The following is a 27,092-nucleotide window of genomic DNA, read 5'->3' on the forward strand; positions in this document are numbered from 1 at the left end:
TGACCAATTAAATCTTTTTTCTTCTTGCAAACTTGAAAGTGAATTGGAAAATATCTGTCCAGCAAGAATAATCCTCAGCAGATTGGGGATGCCTTTTCATCTCCTTATCCTTCAAGTTAGTGGCCACTTTCATCATCCTTGCTTCTATTTTTGAACTTTTCTGTGCTCAGGATGGGAGACAGTCTCAGCTCTGGTCCCTCTCAGCACTGTAACACCTCTGGACCAAAGGCCTCCTAGAGATATGAAACTCGTCCTCAGCTTGGTGTCTCCTGGACTGTCCTGCTCAAACCCCCAGCACATCTGATGCATCCAAGCCTTTCACTGGCAATGCATCCCACTAATGAAATGGTACCAGCCCTATGCTATCTGTCACGGGCAATCTGCATCTGCTTAGGGAATGAACGGAAATGAGAATGAGAGATTAAGAAAACAGAGGAAGACGGACAGACTTTGTGTCCCATGAGCTGGTGCCTGTGCAGATATTGATTTTATTTTAACAGAAGAAAATAACCACAGCAGGAAACCTTATCCCCCATGCCTACTGTATAAAATAGGCGAGGATATATTATCAGGTCTTTGGTAGAACAAAGTTCCAAAAGCGTTTTTCCTGTTAGAAAGAAAATTACTGCTCTCCCTCGACGTAACATCCTCCTGTTTGTGTTTGTTTCTCCCACACACTGATTCAACAGATGACGGACGATTCAAATTTTAACGTATCAATTTACATTACATTACTTTGGAGGAAAAGAATACACAGCTGAGTTTAAAAATGACATATAACAGTGGAAGAAAGATGCTCCTTCCTCTGCTGTGGCATGAAAACACTGTTTAAATGCAAATCATCAAACATGAATTTTAAATACATGAATATTTTGTTATATTTGTGAGGAAAACATGTCTAAAAAGGGTCATTTTGAGACACTGTGGACTCTGTTTAAAGGTGGAAGGTTTGGTAATGTGCCCGTAAAAAGGCACAGTCGGCTACAAGCGAAGGAGCCTTACATCAAATACTAGTGTCAGAAAATATTAAGAGCAATGATTGACTGGAGGCTAAAGAAGCATCCTTGTGACCGAAAGGCTAAAAGTGGGAATTTCTAAACTCAGCAGCAGCATGACTGCTTCCTAAATACCTCTATACCTGTAGTTCCTGCTGTGACTAAATAACACAAATAAAAACAACAACTCAAGATTATTCCACAAGGTCTGTTGCCAAAGAAAGACATAGACTTTGAGACACTTTGGAATTTTAATTAGCTGAACATTTCCTCGATTTGCATCACCTCCTTTCCCGAGTGGGCAAAAGTTCAGGGCTTTTTTGCTAAATTAAATTTAACAGGGTCACAGTGTCATATGCTTAGAATTTTATTCAAATCTTATTATTATTATTTCCTTGCACCATGACTGAAGAGAAAGCCTGCCACCTGATGGACTACACAAAATGTGCACTCATTTTTCTCAGGCAAAACACACACAGGCTTCAATAAAGATCATTCATTCTCTGTGAATCCACTAACTACACATTTTTGTGTTTATACTTATGTACATGGAAACTCCCTGTTCAGGGGCACATTACATAAAGGTATTTTTTAGCTTCTAGCAATTTATAGCTTCTTGGAATACATTTTAATGTTTGGATATGAATGTTTCCGCTTTGTTTTCTGCCTGTTTGTTTTTGTTTTTTTGGCAAGGCAAGGCAAGGCAAGGCAAATTTATTTGTATAGCACAATTCAACAACAAGGTGATTCAAAGTGCTTTACAGAGACATTAGAAACAAAAACAAATAAAAAGCATGATTTAAAATTGATTAAAACAAGCAAACAAACTAACTAACTAAACACACACATTTCACACATTTGGTGTAGTTATCTAATAATGGATCAGTTGTGACTCCAACAATGTGTCATCTTAAAAATGTAAAAGATATTATTTGCATTGCTGCTTGTCTTTGATCAGTGGCTGTTGATCAATGGTCATGACAATTTGCATATTAATGATCAAAGAACTGACCTCACAGCCCATTGTTCACCAGGGGTGCTAGTTTCAGTCATTGTGCAGAGGTACTGTTTATAGGTTTGGGGAAGCCTTCAGGAAACCTGAGTAAGGAAACATTTCTCCCACTGAAAACGCTACGTCAAGATGAACAAAATCAACTTTCTGTGACTTCCTTACCTGCATGATTGAGCCTGCATCAAGACGTGGTGCTGACGGTTCTACAAAAGTCTTTTAACATGATAACTTGTCTTCTACTTATGGATCTTTATTGACTACAGCTTAAAATCAACCCATTTAAATGAACTCAGTCAATTCTGGCATGAAAGTTCAAATTTCACATTTCAAATTTTATTTGTCACGTTCACAATCATACACATGCAGTGAAATGCTTGTTGCTCTGCAATGCCCGACCATAAAACTACAGGAAACATTTACAGGAAAACGGATATAAGAGTTGCATAATAGATAAAAAACAAAACAAAACATTGAAGTAAGCTTGTAAAGAATAATATGTAAAGAATAAATTAAGAATTTAACCTAAGAAGTAAAGTTTGAATTAAGAATGAAAGTTACATTTTAAAATAAAATGTGCAATAAACAAATTGAAGAAATTATGTTAAAAAGTGTGCAAATAAACAGTGTGCAAAGTAACAGTTTACAGTGGAGTAAACAGGTTACTGAGGTATAGGAATGAGGTACATCATGTTATTATTATTAGAGCGCATGTGCATTGATGTGATGTATGAGAGAGTCCAGTCCTACAGTCCTACACCTGGTTTAGAGACCGAATAGCCTGAGGGAAGAAGCTCCTCCTCGTTCTCTCTGTTTTGGCCTTAAGGGAGTGGAAACGCTTCCCAGACCCTCAACAGTGAGAAGTCCATTGTTGGGGGGGGGGGGGATGGTCAAATACACTCAGAGCTTTTGGATGGTTTCTAAAAGCATCTGATTGAGAAATTGAAAGAAATCATCAAAATCCCACAAATTGCTATGACGTCCATGTCCATGATGACTGAAAGTAAACTTCTGACCACACATGGTTGCGTGATCAGGCCTGTACAGCTTCAGGTGTTTCACCAAATTCTGCTTGATGGAGCAGATTTAAACAGTGACCCAGATAAATGTCATCTTTACTTTCTGCTGTCACATTGTTCCTCCATCCATTACCAGGTTTCCCATGTTTTAGCACGTGAGTGAGAGAAGACACAACGTTAATATTATTTATAATATAATATAATATTTATATTTATAGTTGTGAAAATAAAAGTAGGTAAATAGATTTTGTACTCAAAACTTTACAAAAGTTAGGGTTAATCAGTATGCATATTTTTGTAACACCCACAACTTTATAGATGACGAATATGGTAAGAAAGTGAGTTTAAAAATAATATTTAACATTATTCATAAAGCAGAAGAGGGAAAAAGGCCAAGTGAGATTCTCTGTCAAGCAGTTTTTTCAGCATGTTATAAAATGATAAAGTCCTCTACGATTCACAGAAATAATCTTTTCTTTTTCTTCTTTTCCCTTTTTTGGCAAAGACTATTTATATGTGGAGTATGGCGAAGAGTATTAATAACTTATACATGCAGGCAGCCTTCCTGCTAAATAATTCTCCTACAGCCCCTGCAGCACCTGTAGATTTAATAAAACACACTGACCGAACACAACTCATTTTTCTCGCCTCAGGGCAACAGTTAAGATTGATCTATAATATGTAGAGTCGAAGTTGTGAAGAGTTCAAATAAAACTAATCAATCACGGGAAAATATTGAGCGGATAAATCCAGTAACCCATGTGACGTTGACCGTCGGCAGTTGCGTTCTGCCACGTGATTGGACAGAGACTCAGGAGGAAATAGCTGATTTTCGAGGCAAACATCGCCGAAAGAAAGTAAAAAAAACCCTGCTACACCCAGAAACCTGCTTCAAGTCACGCGAAGAGATCCAGAGGGCGCTGTTGTTACAGATTATTAACAACCAAGTCAGGGGCAGCTGTCGATTGTCCGGCTTGGTCGGTGGTGGTGACGCTGAAACGCTAAACTGCTAACTGCACTGATCCTGATCATGGTGAGTTTACAGTTAGGAACAAATACACTAAAAAGTACATGTAACCATGAGCGGGCAGTGGTCTGTGATACATCGGGGTGATGCACTGTGTTTTCACAGTGCAACATCCTGTTTTCCTTGATTTTTTTCTGACTGATTCCTTCTGCTAATTTTTAGTAACCATGGCAATGTGAGACCATAATTGCACCGGGAATATTCATAGTGCCGTGCAGGTCCTGAGTCACCCCTGATTCCTGGATATTTTTCCTCCAACGATCCAGACTTTCTTGTATTTTTTAAGTGGTCTTGAGCAGTAGCTCTCCAGGCTTTCTAAAGAGCTTTCACCGTGTTTTTTTTCCCCCACCCATTTTCTGTCCGGTCCGAGTAATATTTTTGTTTTCTTCGGGTTTCTTTTATTTATTTGTTTGTTTGATAAGGCACTTAACACTGACACGAATGATTAAAGCTTAAAAATAATATATCAATGTTGCATCTACAACAACTTAGCAAATAAACAATTTTTAATATCATACTTAAAAAGGCCGACACAAAAACATCATAATTTGTTCTAACTGCTTTTTTGGCGAAGAATTTTCAGTCGAAAGTTTTGAAATGTATCCTGCATTTTCATGTATGTTTGCACATTTCAATAAATCTGTCCTCCAAAAAACCTTCTTTTTTTTTTCTTTCTAAAATATAAAGAAAGGAAGGGTGGCTCAAGACTTTTCACACCACTGTAAATGATTCTTTATTTCATTTTTAGAAAATATGAAAACAATGCATACTAATCTTTCCTTACTGAAAGATTAAAAACATGCCTTTTTAAAAAATAGAATTACTGAAAAGACACTGTGTTCACACGCTTAGTGAATGGGAACTTTTATACTTTTTAACATCCTAATAGTGGATTATTCTTCTGAAGTCACAGAAAGTTGATTCTGTTCATCTGGACGTTGCATTTTCAGTGGGAGAAACTTTTCACCACTCATCCCAATGACTTCTTCAGTCTTAGCTGACTCCAGGTTTTCCCACCCTTCTAAACAGCGCATGCACTGACTAACAATGGGCTGTGAGTTCAGTTTTATGACTGTATACAGTTGTCATGACCACTAATCAATGACCATGAGTTAATGTAATTAGCGAACTGTGTCCTGATATATTTATATGGCTCAGTGGTATTTCAGAACAGGATAATAGACCCCTTCTTTCACTTCCTCCATATGCAAAGTAGACATTCTGGGTGAAACTGGGGAACTTGTGGCACGCCCATGTTTATGCCATATTTGTCTACATAGTGTGTTGATGTTTGTGACACACAACTTCTGATTATTAGATCAAAAGTAGATTAAACTTACTTTACTGCCTGATCTCATACTTTAAATTCAGATACATTTTGAAGAGTTTACTTATCTCAAAGTCTTTATTGGATCTGCTTTTCCTCTGATTTTTAGTACATTAATGGTAAAAACAAAACAAAACTGTCTCACCTGTTCGTTTAGCAGGTGACTCTATGATTTTTGAAGCTTGGAGACCCTTAACAGAGGATTTCATTTATAGATTTAGACTTGTAATGTTTCTGCAATCCGCGACTGAATCTCGGTTCCTGTAATCCGCCATCTTACTCACGCACTAGCTTTAGGCAGTCCTTGCCAAAGTGAGTAAAAATGACATCAAGATGTCATTTGTAAGAGTTACAAACCCATTCTCTCTCACCGTAGTATTGAAAAAGGACATGCTCAGGAATACACGGTGTAACACTTTTGCAAACAGTTTTTTTGTTGCTATGACCTCAGTTGGTGTAGACTTAAGATGACCTATGACTTTTCTCTCTTTTACCATTTTTTTTGTGTATTTTTACTTGCAGAGCTGAAAGATTCACTTTTCAACTTTTAGTTGTTTAACTCATTTAATACCAGCAGTTTTTAGTAATAGTAAACTGATCAATCCATGCATTTTTTTTTTCACGTAGCTTCACCGGTCCCTGCCTCTTGTATTTGATAGCTACAGTTGTGGTTAGAAGTTTACATTTACTTATCAATGACATGAATGCCCTGCTAATTTTGGGTTTTGCCATCTTCAACCAAACAGTTTCAGTAAAAGCAGTTTTAATTATAGTATACGCAGCACAACACTGAGCATCATCCCTGCCATACATGCTCCATCTCCTGTTTTTAGAAAAACAGGAGGTGGAGAGTGATTGGAGTCAAAATGAGCTGAAAATCTGTGACAAACTAGAATCAGTAGAGCTTTAAAAAGGGAACAGTACAAATTTTATATAGACATTCCACCCATGATGCCAGCAGGGACACAAACAGTAACTATATTCTACATTGGAGAAACTAAAAGGACATTCAGCTGTGGTCAGAAGTTTGAATTGACTTTTCTCTAATCCACACAGGGTCACGATTATACATACGGGCTCAAATACATGCATTCACTTAAATCTTTTTATAAGTGGTCAAAAAGTTGTACAAAGTCTTGAAAAGGCCAAGGAGTGTTAACTCATTATTAGTGATTATGGTCGACTACAACTGTTATTTTCATTTGCCAGGACAAAAAAGATTTGTTTGACAGCACTCATTGGATTGACCAATGCTCAAAACAATAGGGACGTCTAAGAAACTCAGTTAAGATCTAAGAAGGAGAATCGTAGAGTTACAGAAGTTGGGAACGTCGCTAAACAATTTCTAGAAACCTGCAGATTCCAAGATCATCAATTCAAACTAGACTATATAAGTACAAGTTATTCAGATGTGCCTGAAGTCTGGAAGAAGACACAAACTTTCACCTTCGTGCTCATCTGAAATTTGCAAGTGCATACATGGATGACCCAAATTCCTGTTGGAGAAATGTTTTATGGCCAGAGGGGTTTAGGAACAACCCTTACATTGGGGTTTAGGAACAACCCTTACATTGGGAGGGGGGTCTGATAAATTTGTTAAGCAATATAGGAATAAAAGCTTTAATCGTTACACTCCAGAGGCACGTCATCTCATCAGAAAAAGACTTGGCTATGTTGATCATGACTCACAGAGGGAAGGACACTCTTGGCAGGGTTTACATTCTGGGCCAGAGAAGACAGACGGTTTGAGAAAGCAGTAAAGGAAACCAAAGCCCCCATCTGTGAACGACCATCGTTCAAAACGGGTGTTGGCTAACGACTCGAGCTTATCCACGTAATCATAGACAAAGATTAAGCTATTTGGCCTCAATGACAAGTAAATGTAGTAAGGAATAATGATATGTAATTCATCAACTTCACATCAAAACAACAGTTAGATGGCTGAAGCTTGGACACAGTCGGGTGTGAACTGTGATCCCAAACACAAAACTGGTTTTGTAATGGATAAAGCAGGCTACAATTAAGCTTCTGGAATGGCCTTCCCAAAGCCCTGACCTCAACACGACTGATAATCTGTGACACATGTCCACCCTAGTTTAAATATGAACCCTACCAATTCTGTCAAGAAGAGATCTACCCAGAATTATGCCAGAAACTCATTGATGGCTACCAAAAGCATGTGGTTGAGCCACAACATGCTAAGAGACATTTAACCAAAGAGACACTTATACCATAGGTTAGTGGGGTGTGTATGTATATTTTAAAGCCCGTGTGTGTACTTTTGAGCCTGTGAGAATTATAGAAAGCTATTAAAGATGCTGTACAAATATTGCACCCTGTTAAAAGAGCAGTTGAAAGTGATAATTAAAAGCCCAAAGTGACCATGACTTTGATGCACATGATGAATGCGTATAAACTTCTGACTAAAACTGTAGTTGATCTCCCTTATATGATATTTTTTACGTGATAGTTTTATTAAAAAAACAAACAACTTCATCCGCTTTAGCGCTGCGAAACCTGTAATGTGTTTTCCAACATTTCTCTAACTTAAAATCAGTCACTTGCAATCCCGTTTGGCTGCTATACTGCTTTAAAGCATTTTTACTCTGAAAGTAAAGTCTTCATACTTGCTTGCTGTGTTTGCCAATGTATACAGGAAATTGACAGAGACCTGATAATTATTATAATCTTTCTGGATAAAAAGAAGCATATTTTTTACTTGTTCTTTTCCAATGTCTTTGTTTAAAGATGAACTTTAGCAAAAGTCAACGCAGTCGAGCCAGCAAAGAAAATATGGCACCCTCAGCCAGAGTAGATACACTGCAGAGGTCCAAACAGCGGACGGTGCTCGGAGTCTTGTCAGAAAATGAACTGCGAGGTCGATCCCTCAGCCAGGTAGGTGACAGAGAAAAAACACTCCCCACCGCTGTTAACGTGACAATCATGTTAGCTTGTCTATGTTGGTTCTCAGTCATCTAGGACAATGTAAATGTTTCAGCTTTCATTTAAGAGGCTTCTTCATTTGATATTCAACCTCTAATGGAGATTGTGCCATTGGATGTCATCCCGAAGGTCACTGAGCTACTATTGTCACATGAGCCAGGTACAGCAAATTTATTACACCATAAAAACAAGAAAAATTAAATATTTTAGAAATACCTCAAAACCTTTTTACAACTAGCAATTACTGTATTTACCAACATACTGGTCTTGTCTGAGAAGTCAGAAATTAATCAAGCATAAGATTTAACATCTAAAATGGATTTTTCTGTTCAGGAATGCAAGTAAATAATTTTAGTTTGGCTTCGTAATCACATCATTTTCCTGCTTTTTTGTAAAACAGTAAAATTGAAAATGAACTGTTCACCAAAATAACAGTAATAATTATATTTTATACTTAAAATTGTCATTCTGATTAAAGAGCTTATGCGTATTGGTAGATTAATATTACAGAAACCAAGGTTGTTAAATCTAAACTGAAAATTAAAACTAGACACAAAAAACTAAAAAGCAAACCTTTGGAAAAAAGTTAAATTACTTTGTGAACTTGGAAAACTAAATAAAATAAATAATAATAAATAGTGTTTTTTTTTTAAATCAGAAATTGCCTCATGAGGCTTTGATAGTTGTGTTTATTGAGACTGTGGATGACTGTGTCAACTGCTTTCAAAAGGTAATGGGTCATTATTGTAATGTATTTACTGATGTCCTTAAATCTTGTCTCTGGTATGTGCCCACCATAATAAAGTGAACAACTAAAACTAAGACTGAAACATTTGACTTGAAGCAAAAGGTTAAAATGAAATAAAAATAAAAATTAAGACTAGAAATGAATTAGAAAAGTGTTTTTGGTTATTACCAATACTGCTGATTTAGGGTGGATGAGTAATAAACCTTACACTAGGAGTTGGTCGGATAAATTTGTTAAGCACTGCATGAATAAAAGCTTTGATCAGTGCCAGTGCAACACAAGACTCCACTAGATTGATCAAAGGAGAAAGGAAACTCTCGCTAATGTTCACAATGTCTGGACTGAGAAAACAGACGGTTTGAGAAAGGTGTAAAGGAGGCCTTTGTCCACTGTGAACGACCATCGTTGAAAACGGGTGGTGGTTGACGACTTGGGAAGCTTTCTCAGGAGTTTCAGCTGCCAATCAAGTTGCCTCAGATAATTTTAACAAATCAAACGATGATGAATGGGACAATGGTAGATAGAGGCTTCACCCTTTGTCCCCATTCTCAGTAATGATCAACGCCCCTTTTTCATACCTTCACTCATGTGTTGACCCAATAGTAGGTCAGCGACTCTCAGGACCAAGTCCCACTGGGGGTTTAAATATCTGGAAGCTCTCCCCTCTGTTATTTCAAAACTGAACAAGACTCGTGGAGGAGAAGGGAAACATCACGCAAGAAATCCAGCTCTCTTCTTTTTAAGGAACCAAGGCCATCATGTTGGGTTATTATCATTTTCAGGGTGGCCAGTTTTCCAGACACAGCTCAACCTCAGAAGGCTCTCAACTCAACTGTCTGGGCTGCCCTTCCAGCTCCAGCTTTGATGTGTACGTTGAAGAGGCTTGCGAAGTTGTCCTTGCGGCTTCTGGCGAAGAAGTTGTCGGATACCGTAATTACCAAGATGAGGAAACCAATGCCCTGCACAATGAAGATATGGTAATCATGCTGGAGCTGAGTTCAAGTGAGTATGACAGATTAAAAAAGAATCTACCAAGAATACTTGTTGTTTTTTCCTCTTTCCTTAATGCTCATTACTTTTTACTTTTATAGGTCCACGCCAGGATGCTTCTACGCCTTCTGAATCTGAGGAGGTTTTTTGTGTGGAGTATGCCAGAGATATTCACCAGCACTTGAGGAATAATGAGGTTTGAAATTTTTGTTTGTATGTTTGGTTATTTTTATTTATTTCTTTGCCCAGTGAGCTCCATAATTTCTTTCAACCTTATTGCAATGTAATTGTGACTTGTTGTTCTTTAGTTCACTATATAATGTTTTGGCTTCTGATTGCAGATTGCATTCAGGCCAAGGCCAAAGTATTTAGAAAGACACCCAGAGATCACGGATGACATGCGCGTCGTTCTGGTGGACTGGATGGCTGAGGTGGCGCAGGAATTCCAACTTCAAGCTGAAACTCTTCATCTTGCTATCAATTACTTGGACCGATTTCTCTCCCTCATCGGAAATGTGAAACGAGGCAAGCTGCAGCTGGTTGGCACGGCTGCCTTGGTGATTGCTGCGTAAGTCACTGTTTGTTTCTAATGATCAATGCTTTTTTTTCCCCTTTTCTTTTTTGCTAATAGTCTGTGCTAATAGTCAACGTTACATATAACATGCCATCTGATCTGCTACTTTTTTTTTATTTTTATTTTTTTAGAAAATATGAGGAGAAGTCACCTCCTAAACTCAACCAATTTGTGACCATCACAGACAACACCTACACTAAGAAACAGCTGCTTCGGATGGAGCAAGCATTTCTAAGTGTGCTGGGCTTCAACTTGGCGGCACCCACCATAAACTCGTTCCTTCACCTTTTCATGGCCATCCAGTCTGTCTGTGCCAACACCAAAAACCTGGCCCTGGTGAGTAAATTGAACCATTTAACAACAGTCAGGCCAAATGCCTTTAAGGAATATGGATATGATTTTCTATTTTTATTTATTGTATTTTTTTTTTTTATTTCTGCTTTCTAGTATGTGGCGGAGTTAAGCCTGCTGGAAATGGATCCATTTCTACAGTACAACCCATCTATGGTTGCTGCTGCAGCCTACTGCCTAGCTTCCTACACCATAAATACGTCTTTATGGGTAAGTTTAATATTTTATTTGGTTAATCTAATTTTATTGAAATTTCTTAAGAAATTAGGAAAAAAATGTGACTTTTAACCTGTGTTTTTCTGCTTTAGCCCGATTCTTTAGTGGCTTTTAGCGGATACACGATGGATGACATTTCTCCCTGCCTGACTCACCTGTACAAGCTATACGCCAGCGCAGAGAGTCGCCCACTACAGGGCATCAGAGAAAAGTACAAAAATTCAAAGTAAGGAATGGTTTATGTATTTTAAAATTCAAACCACTTTAAAAACAACTATGATAAGATGAAAGCCTGTCATGTGCAGTTTTGCATGTCTTATTTTCTGTCTTTCCTTATGATGTTTTCTGTCTCTGTTTACAGGTACTGTGGTGTTTCATGGATCACTCCCCCTGCTTTTTTGTTTTTCCCGTGACTCACTGCTACACCCATCTGACACAATGAAATGAAGAACAAAACAAACAAAAAAAAAACCAAGCAAGCAAAGTGGCATTTGCTGCCAAGACTATTCATATAAGCCGATCTGGACATTTTTTTTTAATTTATGCAGATGAAAATAACCTGTCCAGATGATCCAGATATCTGCAATACATGTAATAAGCCATGTCTGATATTTTTTGAGTTGTTTTGCATGAAAATGTCTGTTTTCTGGTAAGATGCCGTAGAAGTGGTTACCTCAGAAGGTTTCCTGCATCACACACTATTGTCTTTTCATGCAGAATATTTGCTTTTTACATTTGTATATATTTGCAGTGTGTGCTTTTTAAACTTTTATTAACTTTTTTTTCTACAGCACTTGTACATGTGCAATACATACTTGCAAACACAAACCGCAAGATTTATGTTAACACAGAAAATGATTTGCATTAAAACAAACCGCCTTTTAAGCCTGAACTAAGGCACCATTCTGCGCAGTTAATGTAAAAGTGAACTAAAAGCCACTTTTTATATGTACATGGTGGCAATGGAAAAAGTTTTGGAAGGTAGTACTTAGTGGTAGTTTACTAGAATTATGTATTATGACTGATTGAAAAATGTTTTTAGATGGTATGAACTTTTCAATAAAAGTTCATAGTTTCTCAAGAGTTTTTGTCACTGTGTTTTATTTCTTCTTCTGAATGAAATTCTTAATGCATTTAAATTGCAATGTTTAAATATTGTGCATTAAATTGTAAATTAAATTTCACACCGGGATTTTCGCCGTTTTTAATTTGTCATCTTTAAAATGACATCTTTAATTTTTAACGGTATAATTAAAGGATGTATAAAAGTCCGTGATTTGGGGGTCTAAACGGCTTTATCGTCATCATCATTCAGACGGGACTGACATATGTTTCGTAGATTTTAGACTGGCCGGAAGGCATCTACAACAGTTAAAGGCGGACAATCGGTTTGGAGTTTACTTTGAAAGGACTGGCCGGAAGGCGTTTTTTTTTTCTCTCTCGCGCCTATCCCGGTTACTTTGATGCGCGAGGCTGGTGCAGCGCGAGAAGACGCCGCAGAGTTAAGAGAAAACTGATATGAGGAGGGGATTTTCAAACCTAAATGTCAGTAGAACACTTGAAGATTCAAATAACGACTCTTTGAAGCATTTTATTTATTTTTTGGCAGTAATTGAAGTTCAGTTTCCTAGTAGTCTCCCAGTGATGTGTGGGAAAGCTTTAGAAAGCTCGCACGCAGGTCTTGTTGTTCAGGTAAAACCTGCCGTTTAACCTCTCTGCTGGCAACAGCTGCCAATAACAGTTACATTGCTGAGATTTTTCTCACGTAACTCATAAACGCTGCTGTCACAGAGTACGTAAGCTCTGAATTAGTGCCACTGACTACATTTTCTTTCTAGAACAGGTACTATACACTATACACACACAGAAGAGAGCTAACAAGCTTTCATTATCTCCTCTCTAGTTTTCTTGCGCCCTTTCCTCAGTGGTAGGCGATGGGTGAACCTGCTGAATTACTGCTCATCAGGGACCAGTATGAGCTGGCGTTTCATTCTTTGAGTCGTGGACTGGCTGCTGAAGAGGCAGAGAAAAGAGCCGAGGCCCTCGAGTATTACAGGAAGGGTCGGCTGCACCTCACTCAGGGACTGGAGGTTCCCACTGGAGGGCAGCGGCAGCAGGGAGCGAACTGGGACACAGCCCGGCAGCTTCAACAGAAGATGAGGGATACTTTAAAGACAATTGAGAACCACCTTTCTGACCTGGAAACATCTCAGCTTACTATAACAGCAAACCAGAGAGACCAGCTGTTGAAGGATCTTTCTGTTCCCCAACTTTATCCAGACCTGGCACCTAACGGCCAGCCTCCCCAAAACTCTGTCCACCATCTCTACCCCACCATACCTACTACCACCCACAACATTGTCCCAACCCCCAACACAGTCCCTGTCAGTCCTGCGACCCCTCCTGCTCCAGACACATTCCCTGCAGTGGTTTCAAAAACTATAGCCATGGCCAGTCCAGCAGAGCAGCCTCCAGCATACACACCACAGCCCACAGATGGGCACCGTATCCTGGCTTATGCTCCTGTTGAAGGTGGCTTTTGTCCAGGAAGACAGACTGCAGCAGTAGCAGGAGAAAATGGAACTGAACTGCTGTGCATCCCTTCCGGGGTGCAGCTGTTTTTTGTGGCACCAAACGGGCAAGTCAGCTCACTCTCCTCTCCAGGCTACCTTCGCATCATGGTGGTGAACAGTCAGCAGGATTCCCCTGCTGAAAAACCTGCAGTGTTTTTACATGTAAGTATATTTGTTGTTAAGTGTATGTTAACCTGTGAGAGTGTGTATTTTGGAAAAGCATTTTTATTTTGGGCGTGTGTCCTGAAGAGCAAGCAGGTGTGACCCCAGGGGAATTGTTTCTTCTGTTTGAGAAGCCTTTCATAACTCTGAGTCAAAGAAATGTTCCTCTTACAAATGATGACGTGGTTTTGACACATTCCTTAACCACTTAAAACAAAAGAGAAGTTCCCTACAATAATAAATACACCTTTTAAATGTATTTTTTTATGTACAAGTCGAACAAGACAGTGTGGGACTCATGTTTCATATTATAATTTATGCTATATGCAAGGTTTACGTAATTTATACTTACTTTTTATAGTAATGTAGTGTGAGAAAATTAAAAGGTGCCACTTTTATTAGTAAATTATGGTATTATAAAGTCTTACGTTTTTTTGTAGACTGCAGTTTATGGATATGTTTAGTTCAACAATAAGTATGTGTGTCTACAAAATGTTGGAACTGAATGCTAAAAAGGCAGTGTTGTTAACTGATTTCTTACACCTTTTTTTTAGCAACAAATGGTGGATTAGATGTATTTCTTTTCTGAAAAAAGGCCTTTAACATTTTTGTTAAAAAAAATATTAAAATAGTTACATATTAAGTTTTAATCATGCCACCAATTGATAGATTGCCCAAATGCTTCACCCTCAGCTTGCAATCCCAGCATTGTTGTTACACTAAAACAGCAATGTTGCAGATGAAATTGGTTGCTGAAGTACAAATGCTTATTATTTATTAGACTGTTAAATGAATAGCATGTTACTGTTGCTAGTTTGTAACAGTTTCATTTGAGACTTATTATAGCTTGTTCATCTATAGAACAGATATTCATTGCTTAATCTTTCCTGTGCAACAGTGTGATTTTATCTACTTTATATCCATTCATATCCTTTTTACTTTGTGCTTTCTGGCAACCTTCTGTGTGATGGCTTTTGTATTGAGTTTATATAAAATACCAATCTATTCTGGCACCTTTACAAAGCCTGTATTATGCTGTGCTGTAAACTGCACTGCAACCCATGACTCTTGTTTCCCACCCGACCAGGCTGGTAGGCTGCTCCTGTATTCTGTCCTTGCTTTGTTTTGGGCCAAGACAATGGTCCCATTAACAGATGACTCTGCGCTTCTGTTGTATTGCTGTTCAGTGTCCTGTGCCCTCACAGGGGTCATGTTATCAGCCGGCATACCAGTGGTACGATGCAGCAAGTGTCTGTATTTTGCCTCAGTTGAGAAGTGACATTAATCCTGAATCCTTAAATCCTTCAACGTGTCTATAAACAGACTAGAGGACATTGTAAATACTTGGAAATGAGAGTACAGTTTTATGCTCAAAAGAGAAAAAGAAAGCACAAATCCTTGGGAAACCCTTCAAACCAAATCTTATAATATCTTCCAGTGAAGTTATTTGATGAAATAAATTGCATATGGGACATATTCCCCCTCATGGAAACAAACACTCAGCAGATGTTGTCATTTCTCACTCTCTGTGTCATATTAAAGATTTCAGGTTTCTGTTATAAACAGCAGATGTGGATCTAATTTCAAGGACTCTTAACATTCATCATCTACATATTTTAATGTCATTGTGTTTTCCAGGTATGCGATTGGATGTACCCACTGACAAAAGACACCCCAGTGCTGCTGGCTAACTCCGGGATCTTTATGTTCCCTGACTCCTTGGCAGAAATGCCAGGGTGCTATGCGGGTATAGTGTTGTCTTCTGAACTGCCTCCTGCAGACCTGCAGACTTTTCAGGACCTCCTGTCACAGCTTGCTGAATTCAGGATCCAGGTCAGCTTTTACTTCCTTTAGGAAACAAATGCAAGGGTGTGTATGTGTTGGAGCAGAGCTTTGGTGCAATTTTTATAGGATGTTTCTCCTGGTTTGGAAACAGAAAGACCTTGTAGGTAGTAGCTCCTGATGGCGCCTTGGAAATATTATACACACATATACTGTCAATTTGCTAACTAGTACAGGGAAGATGAAGCTTTTTGAGGCTGGCTATTTATTTGTGCCCCAAAATGATCATTGGGTATGTGAGGGTGTAATGATTTTATCTTTCCATTTTTACCTGTCTTATTGTCTCTATCACAAAGGTTAGCTGTAAAACTACCCAAAACTGTCAAACTGAATTAAAAGCCTTGTGAAACTCTACATTCAAAGCAGTTTGTTATATTGTGTCCATGCATTTAAACAAGCCCTGATTTAATAACTGGAAACGATGCAAAACAAACTCACTGTCTTAGTGAGTTGTCTTAGTAAAAGCATTAATTGAACCTTTTTGTGGAAACTGAAAACTCATGTTGTGGCTGGTTTAAGTTGTTACACTAGATATACTAGAAACACATTTTTCTTTGACACTTCTTTGACACAGGAGGAATGAAGTCATGTTGTAGGTAAAAAAATATGCCAACTCTGTTTGGGCGTACTTTTTTTTTTTTTTTTTTTTTTAAAGCAACCCACCCACTGTTTTTGTCCCTTGACTTAACAGGGTCCAGAGGGCACAGAGTCAGAGGTAGTCAACTTGAGTACGAAAGTCCCCCTTAATCCCACAAAAGAGCAAGTAGAACCGACTACATCAGCAGGAGAGCAGGAAAAACTACCACTTCCTGGATGGAGTGAGAAGATGGGTCAAGGAATCTTGACAGGTGAGTTTATAAGCAAGAGTCCTAATGAAGGGGGAAAAAAATAACTTGTATATATCCCTTCAAAGTGTTGTATTGAATGCTTATACATTAGACATCCCTCTGTATAAAAAAATGCCCACTAGTGGGTGTTGTTTATCTTTGTAATGCCCTTCAGTGCTTCAAAGAAAATGTTGTTGAAATATCTTTCATATAGTTTTATTAGAAATTTTTTAAATGACAGTTTCTTTGCTGTTGTACATTCACTATCTCAAATATATCTCCATAGGAGCGCTTCGGTTGAGTGATTCACTGATAAAAGGAGCAGAAGCTACTGGTAGGGCCATTCACAAAGGAGCAGCCAAGATTCGAGACCAACTCACGCCTGAAGAGACTCCTTCAGAGGTCAGCCCCAGTACCACCAAACGTCTGGAGATGGCTAGAAAGGCCACTGGGGGTGCTGTTCGAGTCAGCCAGTTCTTGGGTGAGCACTACTTTGAAATAATCCAAGACATCATGTTTTTAAGTCATGGAATCTCTGAACTCTACTTCCAAAATAATAATGATTACCTTTCTGTATCTTTAGTAAATGGTGTAGGCACAGTGGCAGAAAAACTGGCAGAAAAGATGGCACCTCATGTGAAGAAACATGGTGCAAAACTGGTTCCAGAAGCTTTGAAGAAGAAAGAAGATGGCCAAGCTTCCAAAATGGATGGAGCCAAGTTTGTAGCGGTCAGCACTGTGCATGGTATGTACAAGACTTCAGGATGTTCACAACAAGGTTACAGTGCAGTAAAAAAAGTACTGAAATGAGTGGACTTGTTTCACATTTACCAAAAAAAACCCATCCTGATGATTCTCAAGACTTTTGGAAAAATATTCTGTGAATTGATGAGACAACTTTTTGGAGGGTTTGAATCCTCTTGTCTGCCATAAAGCTAACATAGCATTAGTAAAAAGAAGATCATACTATTAGTCAAACATGGTGGTGGTAGTGTGATGGTCTGGAGACTGGTTTGATGCTTCAGGACCTGGAGAACTTGATGGAAATCAATTATGCTCTGTATTAGAAAATCTTGAAGGAGAATATCAGGCCATCAGTTCACATCCTGAAGCAGAACTGTGTTTGAGTTATGCAGCAGGACAGTGACCTGAAACTCACCAGCAAGTCCACGTCTGAATGATTAAAACCCCCCAAATAAATGTCTTGAAGTGCCATAGTGAGTCTGAACTTAAAGCTAACAGAACCAGTTATTAGGTTTAGAGGGCATTTACTTATCTTTGTCCAATATTAAAATTTGATTGATGATCTGAAACAACACCTGTGTGACAAATATGCAAAAACTCAAGGAGAGGGCAGATGTTTTTTCAAGACACTAAATGTTAATCAGTTAAAAAATTGTGCATAAACTGATACAATTCTCATATCATCACTAGCACTAACTATCACATTAAAGTTCTAAAGTATAAGGTTTCTAAAATCGGTGATATTTTGAACTAGGTTTGGCTACCATTTGGTCCAGTCTGGAGACTGGAGCAAAACTTGTTGGGAAAAGTGTGGCAGCAGAGACGGTCTCAACTGTCACTTACAAGTAAGTTCATATATTTTAATTAATTCATGCTTTAGTATCATGAGTGGATTAATGTTATCTTTTGTTTCCATCTTGTTTCTGAACCTGTTTGGTCATTTTAAACATCAGTACCAAGCTGGATCAGAAACCAGTCTGATTCTTACCTACTTTGCCTCTTTCTTCTTGGGATGGTGGTGCTCTGACCTGCTTTTCACACCTATTTCTTTTCAGATTTAGGGGCTTAGAGAATCTTTTAAACTTGTCCAGAAACATATGACTGCACAGCGGACTAAAGGAAAAGGCTTGTAAACTAACACGTGCACCTGCTCAACCCTTTAATGTACACAGCAGTAAACTGTCAACAAGATAAATACAACAACATAACGCGGAACTAACTTAATCAAAATGGCATTTCTTAGTCATACATGTCAGACACAGAAAGTATGTGTTTTGGTTTCTGTTTTGACTCTTTGTAATTTAAAACCTTGCCTAAACAGGATACGTAACAGATTGGGTTTTTCCTTTGCTCTAGCCCCATAAATGCAACACTGCTTTTATGCTTCGTGTCTAATTCCCTCTGTGTGTTATTCAAAGAACAGTAATGGCTTTGAAAACATAGGTGACCTACACTCAGTGATATGTCTGAACACCTTCTGTGTAGACAAATACATCCCTGGAGTTGGTGCTACTGGGCTAATGTTCTGTTTGAGCTGTGGCTTCTGTGTAGACACAATATAAATATCAGGTGTCTTTCTGGGTCTGTCCATGTTACTGTTACATGTCAGCTTGTGCTGGGTGGTGATGCTTATGCTCTTCATACTATTTATCTGTAGATATTTTCCATAGTTTGTTGTTAATAAACAGCTATAAATAATGATATGACTGTGTTTTCCTAATTCTTTTGTGGTTTTTATGTGAATGACTGTAGTAAACAAACTTGCCCCAGATTTCAGTTCACATGCTCATTAAATTTTCTTCCATCACACAACTCTACCACCATTTCTGTAACCTCACCACATTAATTGTGGTGAAGGTACGGCAACAATGCAGGCGAAGCCACAGACACTGGTCTCCAGTCGGTGATCAACATTGGCGTGACTGCAAACAACATCGATAATGCAGGCATCAAAGCCTTTTTCAAGAAGGCCGGCAAATGCACGGCCAAGGAATTGGCCGCAAAATCAAATGAAGAGAAAAAGTTGCAGAAGGAAGTACAAGAGGATGAGGCTGAGGCAAAAGATGTACAGAAGAACAAGGAAGAAGAGAAGAAAAAATAGATTTCCAGTGCATCTTAATGCCTTCCTGCATGTTTTATCTTTGATAGGGATCTTATGAAAAATAGACCTTTCAGTTCTTTGCTATATTTTGTCATGTCCATGTGAACATACTAGAATTAATTTAACACTGAATGGAGTTTTGCTTCTAATTTTAAGTTATTTAAGTCTGTGTTTCATTTATATACAGATATTAAGATATTCATGTCATATGTACAGATAGTCTTCAGCCTTGAATGTATGTATTCTTTTACTAATGTGATTAAACGTTTTTAGGCGCATTTAAGCAAGAGATGAATTTATAAAATGTCTGTCAGGAAAACAGAAAAGCAACAAACCAAAAACTCCTGCGCCCTTGTCGACGTTTCCTGATAAGCTGTGCCAAAAAAAAAGGTCGTCTGCCAAAAACTGCACGTATTTAAACTATGAATAACTTGTTGGTCTATAATATGTGAAACATATGTCACATGTATCCCTCGTGGAGGATATCAAGTCATCTTGAGCCACAAACAACATTCGTGTAACAAGGTAGAAGCGTCTGTTTTTGGCAGTGACTTCTATATATCCTTAATTTTTCCAGTTATAAAAATCTGGTTGATATTAAAAACGTGTTTTTAAGAGTAATCTGGCCAAGAGGATAGCAGATATTGCAACAAATATAACAATAGTTCTGTAAACATACTTTAAGTGGACAATAATGGACCGGGTTGGTTATAATGTAAGTACAATAGAGGGAGTTATGAAGATACTTAAAGAAACATCTAATTTTATGATTTGATATATAACCCCTTTGTAAACCCTGTTCACGGAGGTCTCTCTACCAAGATCCGTAAAGATATTCCACATAAAAAACACTGGATATCATTTTCTGGCACCCGATCACTTTTTGGCACAACACCGGAAACGGCGGTTTCCGTAGAAACCCAAACAAAGCTTAGATTTTTTTCAGAAACATGGCTAAAGCTAGCGAGGACTGTAAATACGCGTTGGCACGGCTGCAGGTAGAACTGGAAAAGGAGAGGGGGATGAAGTAAGTCTGAAATAACAACAGAAAGACCTTTTTTGTTTGTTTAAATAAATGTTAACTTACACACTGCAAGAATAGTATAATTTAGTTCTTGGTCGTAGAGAAATGCTTGAAGAGTCAGTGTCTGATCTGCGGAGTACCATGAGTGAACTCCAAGAAAGACTGCACAGTGTTGATGGGGAAGGTAAGCAAAATTAAAGTGACTGGTAGAATTGGTTGGTCAATTGGTTGACTAAATATCCGTGCTAAAGAGCGCTTGAACAGGTGTAATAAACTGTCTAGTGAGTGTATGTGTTTAAATGTATGTTAGCTTGAGTACTGTTTACCACATGATATTACATTAGGACCTCCAGAAAAAAAAAAAAGGTCAGACATGGTTCTCTTTTTGTTGTCGGTAATGTCTTCAGTCCTCAAAAGGACTATATTATGATGGTTTTCTATGTTTCTGCTGATGTATCAGGAAATGAGTGGAGGACAAGGTATGAGACACAGGTAGAGCTAAATGGGCAGCTGGAACGGCAGATCTCACTCATCCGTGAGAGACTGGAAGACATAAGAGGAAACCCTGTGGGTAAGTTCTCAGGCTTTCAAAAAACTTTACTGTGAAAGCACTTTCATTATGTTGCAGTTTTTTCACAAGTGTTTGTAAGTAACAACACTATACCTCTGTGTATAGTGTGGTTATCTTTCTCCAGATCAAGAGTAGTGTCATCTGCAAAAACTCTTTTAAATATATGAGCTCAACATTTCCAATACATGAAGCATTTGTGATGATGATGTTGCTCGTGTAAAATAGGCAACTTGGGAGGAAAATATTTATTTTTCAAATAAATTCTCTTTTTCCATTTAGTGCAATAAATAAGACAAGATGGAATACTTCCACCCATCTCGAGAAGTTTTTTTTTTTTTCAGTATTATGCATACACACATAATACTCAAATGCTCTTGCTTTTTTTTGCAGACCGACTGGCTTCTATTCGGTCGTATGAGGACATGCCAGTGGTGAGCGCAAATGTTCATTTTCCGCTGAGGGTTTGTCTTTATCAGTTTTGTTAAATTTGATATTTTTTTTCCAAGGACAGTTTGACAAAGCGAGAGGGAGCTGCAAGTGTAAGACAGAAGCACGCGCCACAAGATAGAGCCAGAGATACAGAATCGGTTAAGGAGAGTGGACAGCACAGGCAGGACTGTTTGGCCAGCTGCTCTCTATTCTCCCGCTGATGCAGGATGAATAAGCCAGAGTTTAATCACAGCGCTGTAATCACAGGATTACAAACCATGGGAGAGTAATACACACTAATTACAATACTTTAAGGCACATCAAAGGTTGCACAATACAGTCTAAATATGTGTGTATTTCTTAGAGCAATGCTAACAGATGCTTATTAGTGTAACCAAGGAAACAATATTGCATACTGGAAGTCTTTAGACAAACTGAGCATGACCGTATGAGAGAGTGAGCATGTGAGAGGAATGTTATCACGATACTGTTAATATGGAGGTAAATGAAAGTGTTCTGGTAAAGTAAGCAATACAAGAGCATGCTACCATGTCTAAAGCTCTAAAGAATGAGGCTAAGAATATTTCTGATTAGTGATCTCAGTGCCTCAAATGCATCCTCTTAGTGGCATACAACTCTAACACAATTAATGATTAGGAAGAAAGAAATGTGATCTAACCAAGCAGAAAAGAACACTTGGCTGATCCGAGGATTCAGACTGATATTCAGAGAGTGGTACTCATAGATTTCAAGTATTGCAACCTTAAAACACTCTCCTCTCAGGTGCACAATGAAAATAAGCAGACTGTTCCAAACCTAGAAAATTGCAACGGTCTTACTGGTCTTTTCTGGGCTATAAATCTTACCATTTCACAGGGCTAATGTGTTTATATGGTTATTAAAATATGTATGAGCTCAGTCCATTTTTGTACTCGTGTTTTCTGCATTAACGATGCTGTTATTGTTTGATCCCGTCAGGCAGCACAGTGCAATTCAAGAACAAATTGATTGGTAATTCAGCAGCGTGACACCCTCGTACTCTGTGGCCTCTTTGTCGTGATTTGTTTCTAATTAACGGGAACGCTTTGGCACAGGAAACACTGAGACAACGTCTGAAGCTCCTGACCGGGGAGAAATCTGACCTCCAGAGTCAGCTAATGGATTGTCATCTTCAAATTGAACAAGAAGGAAAGGTGTGACTCCTAGCTGTCCCTTTTGACATAGAACAGTGAGAAGGATTGTTTGAGGCCACAACGTCTGCTGTTCTACTTATGTTTTTTTTTTTTTTTAATTTCTTAGACAAGCAGCTTTAGTTTTTTCCAGGTAATAAATAGTTTACTTGTGAGTAGCCACCATTAGCAGTGGATTGAGAAAGATTTAGTTTTGTTTATTGTTCTGCTCAACAAAGAGAGAGATATTCGCTGAATGCTGGTTTAGCAAACGGCATGTGCAGTCAGTAATCCCTGTTGCTAATTAACATTGAAGACTTGAGAAGTGCACACACAAACATACACACATTGTACCCACGAGCAGATAGATTATTGCCTGATAGAACAAGCGTGGCTCATGAATACAAATTTGTGACGGTATATCTCGCTGTTTTTTCCAAATTTCAGGCCTTTCATAAAACCAATGATGAGAGGCGGGCATACCTGTCAGAAATTGCTAAGGTAAGCAGTCACAATCTTAAGCAAATACCCGTTAACGACTAATCCTTGACTGCTAAACACATGCTCTGGTAAGTGTTACAGTAAGTGTTATACTTCTAATGACATACTCTGCATGCTGTGTTTCTGCTTTTTTCATGCAGCTCTCATTTATTCTCCTGTTATATAACAGGTCAGTCTGCTCAGGCAAAAAAGGGAGTCAAGGACTTTCCTCTGTATGTTGCAACAAAACAGGTTTCTGCAGAGCGCAAGCTGAAGTGAAACTGAGTTCAGTGTGTTTTAGAGACCATAGGTCACAGTTACTGCAGCTTTACATCATGTGTCTACAGCAGGGATGTCAAACTCATTTTACATCATGGCCCACTCTGATCTTAAGTGGGCCAGACCAGAAAAGTACATTTAACTGAAGATTTAATCACTGAGATGTCTTTAATGTACAAAAATGTCAGTTTAATGGTGCATTTACGTTTTTCTTCATAATAATGTGTAAAATTACAGAAAAAGGTTCTGGTAGCTCATTGCTTGCCCAGCTGTAAAACTGATGAAAATAAAGTTAAAAGTTCAAAATCTATGCACTTCTTCACATTTTTCAAAGCCTTCCAGTGAGCCAGGTTTGAGTCTTTACTGGGCCAATTCCTGCCCATGGACCTTTTGTTTGACACTCCTGGTCTAGAGTGGACTTGAATTACTAATCGGTTCTCTTCTCCTACAGCTGTCATCTACCCATGAAGCTCAAAGAAGACAGTACTTTGCACAGCCACAGAGGGCACCAGAGAGCAAACAAATGAGGTCTGTGAAGCACAAGGCCCACAGATTATGGACAAAATAACATAAACTGCAGCGCAATAACATGCTTTATAGAATGAATACAGAATGAGCTTCACTCAAAGGTTTTTATTTTTATGGTGTTTGGCTTAATTCTGATTTCACTTATTAATTTGGGAGGAAGCAATACATGTGTCACTGAAATCAGTTTTCCCTCGACTCCTTAACTGTGTATTCATGCTTGACAAACAATTCATGCTGTAAATAAATAAATAGATTCTGACATTTTCTAAGGCTATTATTGACATAATGACTGTTATATAAAGCCACTGACATTGTTGTTTTAATCAAAGCAATTTTGGTAGATATAAATTGTACTTTTCTCCCTTTCATCTCCTGTTGCTTAGAGGGAAGCAGACTGGCAGGAAGGCAGAGGCTGATTCTAAGAAAGGAAAAGAGGGAGGAGAAGAAGATGGTGGCGAGGCCTTTGTGAAAGAAAGAGGAGGAGGTGATGGTGGAAGAATAGCATAGAGAAAAGGAGAGAAGAAATTACAAAGGAAAAGCAGGTTACCCACGCTTAAGCACAACCCGAAGCACGATCCGTAACCCAAACTTAGTCATGTTGCTTTTGGTTATGCTTTAGTTTACATTGCGACTGATTATGTTGAAATACTGCAGTTTCTACACTAACCAGCCACTTAATTAGGTACACTTTGTACTCTCCAGTACTCAGCTGGACCTCCTTTTTCTTTAAGAGCTGCCACAATTCTTTATGGTATTGATTCAACAACCTGCTAGAATAATTCCTCACAGATTTTGGTTCTTTTTGCATCATGCAGTGGCTGTACATTTGTTGGCTGCACATCCATGATCTAAATATCCCATTTCACCACAACTCAAAGTTGCTGTACTGGATTGAGATCTGGTGATTGTTGAAGACATTTGAGTAAAATTTGAGGTGATTTGAGCTTTGTGACATGATGCAGTGTCCTGCTGCAAGCAGCCATCAGAAGATGGGTACACAGTGGTCATAAACAGATTATTAGCAACAACACTCAGGCAGGCTGTGGTGTTTAAACAATACAGCGCTGATACTAATTGACCCAACGTGTGCCAAGAAAATATCTCTCACACCATTACACCACCTCCAGCAGCCTGAACTGCTGATAAAAAGTATGATGGATCCATGCTTTCAAATTGTTTATACCAAATTCTGACGCTGCCAGCTAAATGTTTCAGCGGCAAGACTCGTCTTGCCAGACGACATTTTTCCTATCTTCTGTCGTCCAATTTTTGTGAGCCCTTTTTCAATTCAGTTACATTTTATTTATATAGTGCTCAGTCATCACAAGGCACTTTATATTGTAAGGTTGAGAGCCCACAGTAATACAGAGAAAACCCAAACAATCAGAAGGAACCCCCATCAGAACCAATTTTGAGGGAGGGGCAACCACCTGCAGCAGCTGGTTGGGGGTGAGGGGAGGGAGACAGGACAAAAGACACGGTGTGGAGAAGAGCCAGAGATTAATAATGACTAATGATTAAAAGTAAAGTGGTGGATAAACACATAATGAGCAAGAACAGGTGAATGAATGAGAATTGCTCAGTCAATCATGGGAATCCCCCAGCAACCTAAGCCTATTGCAGTGCTGCAGTGGGAGGATTCAGGGTCACCTCAAAAAGTTTTAGGCCTGATCCTAAAATCAGAGAGGGTGTCTGTCACCAAAACAAAATCAGAACCGCAAGTAAGATAGCAGTCTGAGTGCTCTATGTGGTACTATGAGGTCTTTGATATGAGATGGACCTTTAGATTTGAATCGGGATTTAACATGGAGCCAATTAAGAGGACCTAAAATGGGAGAAATACTGTCTTTCTCTTGTCAGGACTCTTGATGCAGCATTTTAGATCAGCCAAAGGCTTTTTAGGGAGTTTTTATGACATCCTGATAATAATGAATTACAGTAGTCCAGCCTAGAATTTGTTTTTCCAGCATTACTCTGACACAGGATGTTTCTAATTTTAGAGATGTTGTGCAAATGCAAGGAAGCAGTCCTACATATTTGTTTAATATGTGTATTGAAGGACACATCCTGGCCAAAAATAGCAAGTAATACCATACTGAGGTGCGGTATTCTACTTCAGTAGCTCGTTTGCTTCAAGGTTCAACGTGTTGCGTGTTCAGAGATGCTCTTCTGGTTATTTGAGTTACTGTTGCCTTCAATTTGAAGAAGTCCATTCTCCTCGGACCTTTGACATCAACAAGACATTTTCAACCTGAGAACTGCTACTCATTGGATATTTTCTCTTTTTCTGACCATTCTCTGTAAACTCTCAAGATGGTTGTGTGGGAAGATCCCAGTAGATCGGCAGTTTCTGAAATACTCTCTGGCACAAACAACCAGGCCACATTCAAAGTCACTGAAACCACCTTTATTCCCCATTCTTATGCTCAATTTGAACTTTGGCAGATCAATTTGATCATGTCCACATGCCTAAATGCTTTGAATTGCTGTCGTGTGATTGGCTGATTAAATATTTGTGTTAACAAGCAGTTCAGCTGGCATACTTAATAACATGAATGAATGTATTTCGTTTTTTCGGTCCATTTGCTGCAGTTGGTATTGTGTTTTCATTTTTGTATTTTTTTTTCATTTGATAAGGTAACCACAGTATTAACCTGATGTCAAGCTATAAAAGGCTACATTCACAACAAAGTGTGGGCTTAGTGTTTTCTTACGTGTTTCTTTGAACAAGGAGATGAATTATTTCAAAAGAGAAATGTTTCAAATATGGGTTTTTAAACTTTTGTGGCTAAGGCCTTTATTTCAGGACAGGAAACAAGCTGAAGGCTTTGAGTCTAGTGTGCTACAAGCCTGCCAAGTTGAACATTTCTTGTGTCACTGCAGTTTTTTTTAACACCTCCTACGATTCACATTACGTATGCAGCACCACATCACCGCTCTCGCTGTTTGTAGTTTCTCCACAGAGCAAACAGTCACCCATGTCCCACCTACTGACCACCTTTTCAAATGTGGGTGTCAGAAAACTCTATCGATATGAGATGAAGTAGTGAATAGGAAAAAAACAACAAAAAAAACAAACACCAGGAGTACTGCTTCAGTTGTATTTGTGAAATGTGTAGGATGGTTTCAGTTCTTCTCAGCCTTGCTGAATTACACTGAATTAA

General features: G+C 38.5%; 3 protein-coding genes across 8 annotated transcripts; all 3 read left to right on the forward strand.

Annotated features, from left to right (window-relative positions):
• Nucleotides 1-3,796: 3,796 nt before the first annotated feature.
• On the forward strand, nucleotides 3,797-12,240 carry ccna1 (cyclin A1). Its single transcript, XM_005928097.3, has 9 exons — nucleotides 3,797-4,056; nucleotides 8,126-8,272; nucleotides 9,851-10,070; nucleotides 10,160-10,254; nucleotides 10,400-10,626; nucleotides 10,764-10,968; nucleotides 11,080-11,193; nucleotides 11,292-11,425; nucleotides 11,561-12,240. Exons 1-9 carry the CDS (start codon nucleotides 4,054-4,056, stop codon nucleotides 11,610-11,612), a joined length of 1,197 nt encoding a protein of 398 aa, XP_005928159.1. The 5' UTR covers nucleotides 3,797-4,053; the 3' UTR covers nucleotides 11,613-12,240.
• Nucleotides 12,241-12,637: 397 nt separating this feature from the next.
• On the forward strand, nucleotides 12,638-20,300 carry sparta (spartin a). 4 transcript variants are annotated; one of them, XM_005928093.3, is made up of 8 exons: nucleotides 12,638-12,744; nucleotides 13,103-13,934; nucleotides 15,573-15,767; nucleotides 16,468-16,624; nucleotides 16,890-17,084; nucleotides 17,187-17,348; nucleotides 18,102-18,192; nucleotides 19,205-20,300. In XM_005928093.3, the coding sequence occupies exons 2-8, from the start codon at nucleotides 13,134-13,136 to the stop codon at nucleotides 19,446-19,448; spliced, it is 1,845 nt and encodes a 614-aa protein (XP_005928155.1). In that variant the 5' UTR covers nucleotides 12,638-12,744; nucleotides 13,103-13,133; the 3' UTR covers nucleotides 19,449-20,300. The 4 variants fall into 4 exon arrangements, with proteins under 4 accessions (XP_005928155.1, XP_005928156.1, XP_005928157.1 ...); XM_005928094.3 differs by lacking the exon at nucleotides 12,638-12,744 and adding an exon at nucleotides 12,752-12,891; XM_005928095.2 differs by lacking the exon at nucleotides 12,638-12,744 and adding an exon at nucleotides 12,877-12,991.
• An 87-nt stretch (nucleotides 20,301-20,387) lies between these two features.
• On the forward strand, nucleotides 20,388-26,615 carry ccdc169 (coiled-coil domain containing 169). 3 transcript variants are annotated; one of them, XM_042223343.1, is made up of 9 exons: nucleotides 20,388-20,475; nucleotides 20,574-20,656; nucleotides 20,933-21,043; nucleotides 21,434-21,474; nucleotides 22,567-22,665; nucleotides 23,089-23,142; nucleotides 23,283-23,311; nucleotides 23,852-23,928; nucleotides 24,312-24,442. In XM_042223343.1, the coding sequence occupies exons 1-8, from the start codon at nucleotides 20,399-20,401 to the stop codon at nucleotides 23,925-23,927; spliced, it is 570 nt and encodes a 189-aa protein (XP_042079277.1). In that variant the 5' UTR covers nucleotides 20,388-20,398; the 3' UTR covers nucleotide 23,928; nucleotides 24,312-24,442. The 3 variants fall into 3 exon arrangements, 2 of the variants coding, with proteins under 2 accessions (XP_042079277.1, XP_042079276.1); XR_006054684.1 differs by having other exon boundaries at nucleotides 23,283-23,928; nucleotides 24,312-24,373; XM_042223342.1 differs by lacking the exon at nucleotides 23,283-23,311 and having other exon boundaries at nucleotides 24,312-26,615.
• The last annotated feature ends 477 nt before the right edge of the window (nucleotides 26,616-27,092 follow it).

The sequence above is a fragment of the Haplochromis burtoni genome, unplaced genomic scaffold (assembly GCF_018398535.1).
Source record: "Haplochromis burtoni strain Fernald_Lab_line unplaced genomic scaffold, NCSU_Asbu1 Contig_109, whole genome shotgun sequence".
Classification (NCBI taxonomy): Eukaryota; Metazoa; Chordata; class Actinopteri; order Cichliformes; family Cichlidae; genus Haplochromis; species Haplochromis burtoni.

Excerpts from the sequence above, each read along its gene's own strand:
- ccna1 (XM_005928097.3), top strand. Across the intron at positions 10,627-10,763 it reads GCTGCCTTGGTGATTGCTGC|AAAATATGAGGAGAAGTCAC; the intron begins GTAAGTCACTGT and ends TTATTTTTTTAG. Across the intron at positions 11,426-11,560 it reads GAAAAGTACAAAAATTCAAA|GTACTGTGGTGTTTCATGGA; the intron begins GTAAGGAATGGT and ends CTCTGTTTACAG.
- sparta (XM_005928093.3), top strand. The coding sequence starts at position 13,134 with ATGGGTGAACCTGCTGAATTACTGCTCATCAGGGACCAGTATGAGCTG. Across the intron at positions 13,935-15,572 it reads AACCTGCAGTGTTTTTACAT|GTATGCGATTGGATGTACCC; the intron begins GTAAGTATATTT and ends TGTGTTTTCCAG. Across the intron at positions 17,349-18,101 it reads AGCGGTCAGCACTGTGCATG|GTTTGGCTACCATTTGGTCC; the intron begins GTATGTACAAGA and ends ATTTTGAACTAG.
- ccdc169 (XM_042223342.1), top strand. The coding sequence starts at position 20,399 with ATGGCTAAAGCTAGCGAGGACTGTAAATACGCGTTGGCACGGCTGCAG. Across the intron at positions 21,475-22,566 it reads CGTATGAGGACATGCCAGTG|GAAACACTGAGACAACGTCT; the intron begins GTGAGCGCAAAT and ends GCTTTGGCACAG. Across the intron at positions 23,929-24,311 it reads CCAGAGAGCAAACAAATGAG|AGGGAAGCAGACTGGCAGGA; the intron begins GTCTGTGAAGCA and ends CCTGTTGCTTAG.